Source organism: Aquarana catesbeiana, linkage group LG06, assembly GCF_042186555.1.
Source record: "Aquarana catesbeiana isolate 2022-GZ linkage group LG06, ASM4218655v1, whole genome shotgun sequence".
NCBI lineage: Eukaryota > Metazoa > Chordata > Amphibia > Anura > Ranidae > Aquarana > Aquarana catesbeiana.
In genome coordinates this window covers 340960182-340966181 of record NC_133329.1, presented here as the reverse complement: position 1 = coordinate 340966181, position 6000 = coordinate 340960182, and the positions used below count along the sequence as shown (strand labels likewise).

Genomic DNA, 6000 nt, shown 5'->3' with positions numbered 1-6000 from the left:
TATTATTTAGTTATAGCGTTAGCCCTAGGGCTTTTCACTAACAGTAATAGCAGCCTGTACGTATGGTGCTTTATCATAACTTTATTTTATACATCCACTGATCAGTAAAAGTATGAGGGATGAACACTCTGCACAGCTCGCCCTATGCTAGGACAGAGCCGGCCGACAGGTGGCGCTGTGCGGAAATCTCCCCGCACTGCTTGGTAATCCCAGCGGTAGGCAGCAGATGGCGCTGTGGGCGGAGTGTGAGGCGGCACTGTGCGCTCCCAGCATTCCCCGGGCTGGCCTGTGTGTGTGCCACGTAAGAAGCTGCCGCTGAAGTGCGTTGTGTCACCGGGAGCGTCCAAGACAGGGGGTCACCGCCTGAGGGGGGCGCGACATGGGGGGCACACAGAGTGTGGAGATCCCCGGAGGAGGAACAGAGGGCTACCATGTCTTACGGGTAGGTGGTGCAGTGTGGTGGCCGGGAGTGTCTGTGTGGGGGAGGGAGGCCTGTGAGTGAGAGAAATCCCTCCACTCCTCTGTGTGAGAGAAATCCCTCCACTCCTCTGTGTGAGAGAAATCCCTCCACTCCTCTGTGTGAGAGAAATCCCTCCACTCCTCTGTGTGAGAGAAATCCCTCCACTCCTCTGTGTGAGAGAAATCCCTCCACTCCTCTGTGTGAGACGTTCATATCTCTCCAGCAGTGTGTGTGACTTTATAAAGGGAGAGCTGAGAGGGCCCTGACCATAAGAGCTTACACTATAATAAGATCTCATCTCTGTTCCTCCCCCCCCCCCTCCTGTGCGTCTCATCTCTGTCCCCCCCCCCCTCCTGTGCGTCTCATCTCTGTCCCCCCCCCCTCCTGTGCGTCTCATCTCTGTCCCCCCCCCCTCCTGTGCGTCTCATCTCTGTCCCCCCCCCCTCCTGTGCGTCTCATCTCTGTCCCCCCCCCCCTCCTGTGTGTGTGTCTCATCTCTGTCCCCCCCCCTCCTGTGTGTGTGTCTCATCTCTGTCCCCCCCCCCCTCCTGTGCGTCTCATCTCTGTCCCCCCCCCCCTCCTGTGCGTCTCATCTCTGTCCCCCCCCCCCTCCTGTGCGTCTCATCTCTGTCCCCCCCCCTCCTGTGCGTCTCATCTCTGTCCCCCCCCTCCTGTGTGCGTCTCATCTCTGTCCCCCCCCCCCCTCCTGTGTGCGTCTCATCTCTGTCCCCCCCTCCTGTGTGCGTCTCATCTCTGTCCCCCCCCCCTCCTGTGTGCGTCTCATCTCTGTCCCCCTCCCCCTCCTGTGTGCGTCTCATCTCTGTCCCCCCCCCCCTCCTGTGTGCGTCTCATCTCTGTCCCCCCCCCCTCCTGTGTGCGTCTCATCTCTGTCCCCCCCCCCTCCTGTGTGCGTCTCATCTCTGTTCCCCCCCCTCCTGTGTGCGTCTCATCTCTGTTCCCCCCCCTCCTGTGTGCGTCTCATCTCTGTTCCCCCCCCTCCTGTGTGCGTCTCATCTCTGTTCCCCCCCCTCCTGTGTGCGTCTCATCTCTGTTCCCCCCCCTCCTGTGTGCGTCTCATCTCTGTTCCCCCCCCTCCTGTGTGCGTCTCATCTCTGTTCCCCCCCCTCCTGTGTGCGTCTCATCTCTGTTCCCCCCCCCTCCCCTCTGTGCGTCTCATCTCTCTGTTCCCCCCCCCCCTCCTGTGCGTCTCATCTCTGTCCCCCCCCTCCTGTGCGTCTCATCTCTGTCCCCCCCCCTCCTGTGCGTCTCATCTCTGTCCCCCCCCTCCTGTGCGTCTCATCTCTGTCCCCCCCCCCTCCTGTGCGTCTCATCTCTGTCCCCCCCCCCTCCTGTGCGTCTCATCTCTCCCCCCCCCCCTGTGTATTTTTCATCTCTGTTCATCCCCCCCTCCTGTGTGTATGTACATCCAATGCTTCACCCCTCTTACCTCCAGTTGTCAGTGATGACCCCCCCCCCCCCCCATCCTGTGATTAATCCCCCAGTACTGTGGGGTTTCTGATTGGCTGACATTGCCCGTGTTCAGGCTTTGGATTGGTTGTGAAGTGAACTCCTCATCACTGACCTCAGTAGCGGCTCCTTCATTCTCATTCTTATCTACATTCTGAGAAGTTTCTAATGCAGAGCGGTGATCGGCCTTGTTTACATAGGAAGGCCGCTGTTCTGCCTCTCCCCAGAACGATTGGCCGGTCCTGGCGGACATTGTATCTGACCAACCGCTGATTGGCTACCACAGTTTCTGGGGCTCCAGCAGTGCTCGCCCCGGAGCCGAAGAAAGAAAATCACATACAGGTCACTGTCTGGGGGGGGGGGGGGGGGGAGGCAGGAGTGGGAACATGTTACATGGGTTACCCTAAATACTGAAGGAACTGGTAACATCTTCCAAAGGTGAACTTATTCTTTAAGAAGCGGTGGTGTGGCTGCTTCACTTCACTTTTTTTTTTATATGGAAACAAAATGAATTAGAATGCCCAGACAGAGTGCCTATGTACACGGGTACAACATATTCTGCACTCAGGTCTGTAATGTGTACATTATATATGGATCTGAATGCAGCTGTGTGTTATTCTATGGAGCACACAGCTGAGCTCGGCTCTCTCATCTGCATTTATAAATACAAATAATAATCAGTACCCTCCGTCCTCCATATGATTTATTTTTATTATTGATGTACACTTGTAAACATTTGTACTTACATTTACTGTACATGCATGCAGTACTGAGTGTAAATATACGCCATCAGCCCTGAATGGCCGCTGAGCATTTTCACTTGCAAGTGGCCTGAATGGAAGTTTGTATCCTAGCTTGTATAAATGCTGTGGGGGGGGGTACCTGTGTCCTAGCAGTCAAGGAGGTTAGGTGGGGGGGGCTTCCTAGCAAATCGGGTACATTTGCACTTCATGCATGTAACATTATTACAGACATTGCATGCTAACAGATGTTACATAGGGTATTACTGCCAGCAAGATTATATACATACAGCCTATATACATGAGCCCAGAGCTGGACTTGCTAAGCATTTCCTTGTTCCCATAATGCTTGTTCTGCCATTCTGATTTGTGAGGTGTAATGCGGAGTCCTCGCTGTACTGAGAGCCTACACCCGGGGAATGTATTCCTTACCTCTTGCTGCTCATCTTATACACAAGATTTAGTACTCGTGGTGTGGAAGAGGAAGGGGCATCCATGAGATATCTGGGACACTTTCTCCCGAAGGAAACCGTGAATCTGCCTGCAGCACCACTTTCAAGAGAATGGGGTGAAGTATATTCTTGTACTGTGTACTTGTGTGTGGAACTGGTTGGCTCTATACACTGTTTCACCCCTAGTATTTGTTGGGTGACCGGGTCGGTGGGACTTCCGCTTTACCTCTGAATGCATTCTTGAAGCAATAATTGTCCTCTACTGCTTTGTTTCACAATGCTAGTATGGGAGTATGTGGGGTATAATTTGTCTCAGAAGTTAAAGTAGAGTAATAACACTGAGCCAATGAGGGCTCCCCCTAGTGTCTAAACTGCAAAATGCACTAAGATGTGTGCGGCTCCGTTGGAGTCTGTCTGCACAGCAGGTCATCCATCAGCTAATCACCGCTGAGCAGGCAGATGGCTGGTCCATGTCCGCTTATGCAGACACAGCCCGCTGTATGGGCGGTCGTATATGAACAGGCCAACTGTCCGTTTTTACACCCGACTGTTATCTGATCCGCCAGACAGACGGGGAACACCTGTTTTTAGCAGATCGGATCGCAACGTGTGTCCATAGAGGATACTGGAGGGTCCAATTGGGTCCGCCCGATGAATTGACAGGTGGCCCTGATCGGTCCTCTAGTGTGAAAGGGGCCTTAAAATATCCTACCCATTTTCTGGATGAAATGTCAGAGATTTTTACACAAAAAACAAAAAACAAAAAAACAGTAAAAATAAAGACATTTCAAAGTAAAATGGCAAAAAAGTCCCAGAAATTTTTCATGCATCAAACCCAATGTATTATTGTCCTGCCATCCCAGTAAGGCTTAATGTACACAGGGGACGTTTTTAAAACCTCTCCTGAACGATTTAACTTGACCAATAGTAACTGACATTTAAAAACTTCTGTTTTGCCGCGTTTACATGCCGCGTTTGGGTTTGGAGCCGCTTTTTTTTTTTTTTTTTCTCTAATAGTCAAAAATGTATCTCCATTAAAAACACCTGTAAACAAAACGCAGCTAAATGCGAGTTACTGCAGTTACACAAATTTACAGGCATTTGCCGTTTCAAATGCCTCTGAACATCCATTCTGAACGCTTTAAAAAAAAAAAAAGTTTTTTTTTTTTTTTTTTTTTTTTTTTCTGCTTTTCAAAAAATGCTTCTAAATTCAACTGCCTAGAAACAACTATAAATGACCATGTGTACATGTACTGATAAGATAACATAGAGGAGAGTTCAGGGGCAGCTGAAAAAAACGCCCAACTGCTCCTAAACGTCTGTTTACCAGCAGCAGTGTATATGAGGCCTTAGTGGGAAAATATAAAGGGGTCTAATCAAGCATTTGCCCATCCCTCACAGATTCTGACTGTATTTTGCTTAATTCAGTGACCTCATCGGCTCCATCTAGCAGCCATAATGCCGTATTTTCCTGATTGAACTATTCCAGGAAAAGTATCACATTATGGGCACTAGATGGTGCTGATCATCATAGGAAGTCAACATATTAAAGCGATACTAAAGTCTTGTTTTGTTTTTTTTTTTTTGTTTTTTTGAAATAACATACATTATACTTAACTGTTCTGTGCAGTGGTTTTGCACAGTGCAGCCCAGATCTCCTTTTCTCGGGTCCCTCGCCGGCGCTTCTGGCTCCTCCCTCCTATCGAGTGCTCCCACAGCAAGTAGCATGCTATGGGGGCACCCAAGTTGAGCCTCGGATTTGTGTGTGTGCATTCAGACACACATCCGTGGTTCAGCCCTGCCCCCCCCCCCCCCCTCTCTTCATTGGCTAACTGACTTTGACAGCAGCAGGAGCCAGTGGCGCCACTGCTGTGTCTCAGCCAATCGGGAGGGAGAGTCCCAGACGGTAGACTCACTTGTGCACATCGCTCGATCAAGATGGAGCTCGGGTAAGTATTAGGGGGGCTGCTGCACACTGAAGGTTTTTTATCTTATGCATAGAATGCATTAAGATAAAAAAAAAAAAAAAAAACCTGACTACAACCACTTCCAGGCTACTTTTTTATTATTATTATTAATAATTTAAACTTTTATATCGTGCCTTTTTAAAGGTAGCTTCTCAAAGCGCTTTTAGACCCCACATGATTGAACTGCTTTAAGTATTTTCCATGATGTATAATAACTGGCCAGGCTAGAATTTACATATAAAACTAAGGTCTCTAAAGTAATAAACTGTATTGCAGGTGTTTTTTACTTGTGAAAACCTCAATGAATGTATATTGTCTTCACAGTGATATCATAGTTAATAGGGTAATCCTGATATAGATGATTGACAAAACAATGAGATTGTCCTGCCAGCGTGTCCACTTTCAGATGTACAGGTATCTGTTCATCTCCCATAGTCCCCAGAGTATAGGTATTATATTAGACTGCATGTACACTCAAATCCTCAGGCAGAGCAAGGGATTGTACTGCATGCAGTATAGACAGCAATATTGATGGTGCAGTTCTTGCTGGAACATGGTAGTCTCCTGTCCTATTCTATGTATGAAGGTAAAAAAAAACCTGTGTGCAGCAGCCCCCCTAATAATTACCTGAGCCCACTCTCAGTCCAGCAATGTCCAGGAGAGCCTTGTCTCTCCAGGGACTCACACTACTGATTGGTTTCTTTCAGCAGCAGGAGTCATTGGCTCCTGCTGCTGTCAATCACAGCCAGTGAGCCAATCCGAAGATGGAGGGGGCAGGACCAAGCCACAGCTCTGTGTCTGAATGGACACACACAGCAGTGGCTCGGCTCCGGTGCCCCCAGAGCAAGCTGCTTGCTCTGGGGGCAGGAGGGAGGGGCCACAAGTGCCGATGTAGGACCGAGAAGAGGAGGATC

General features: G+C 49.6%; 1 protein-coding gene across 1 annotated transcript in view; it reads left to right on the top strand.

Moving 5' to 3' along the window:
- Nucleotides 1–220: 220 nt before the first annotated feature.
- GORASP2 (golgi reassembly stacking protein 2) overlaps nt 221–6000 on the top strand; it is a 33252-nt gene continuing 27472 nt past the window's right edge. Inside the window, exon 1 of the mRNA XM_073633925.1 lies at nt 221–442. Within this exon, the coding sequence (XP_073490026.1) occupies nt 380–442 (63 nt within the window). The 5' untranslated portion in view covers nt 221–379. The remainder of the gene's footprint in view (nt 443–6000) is intronic.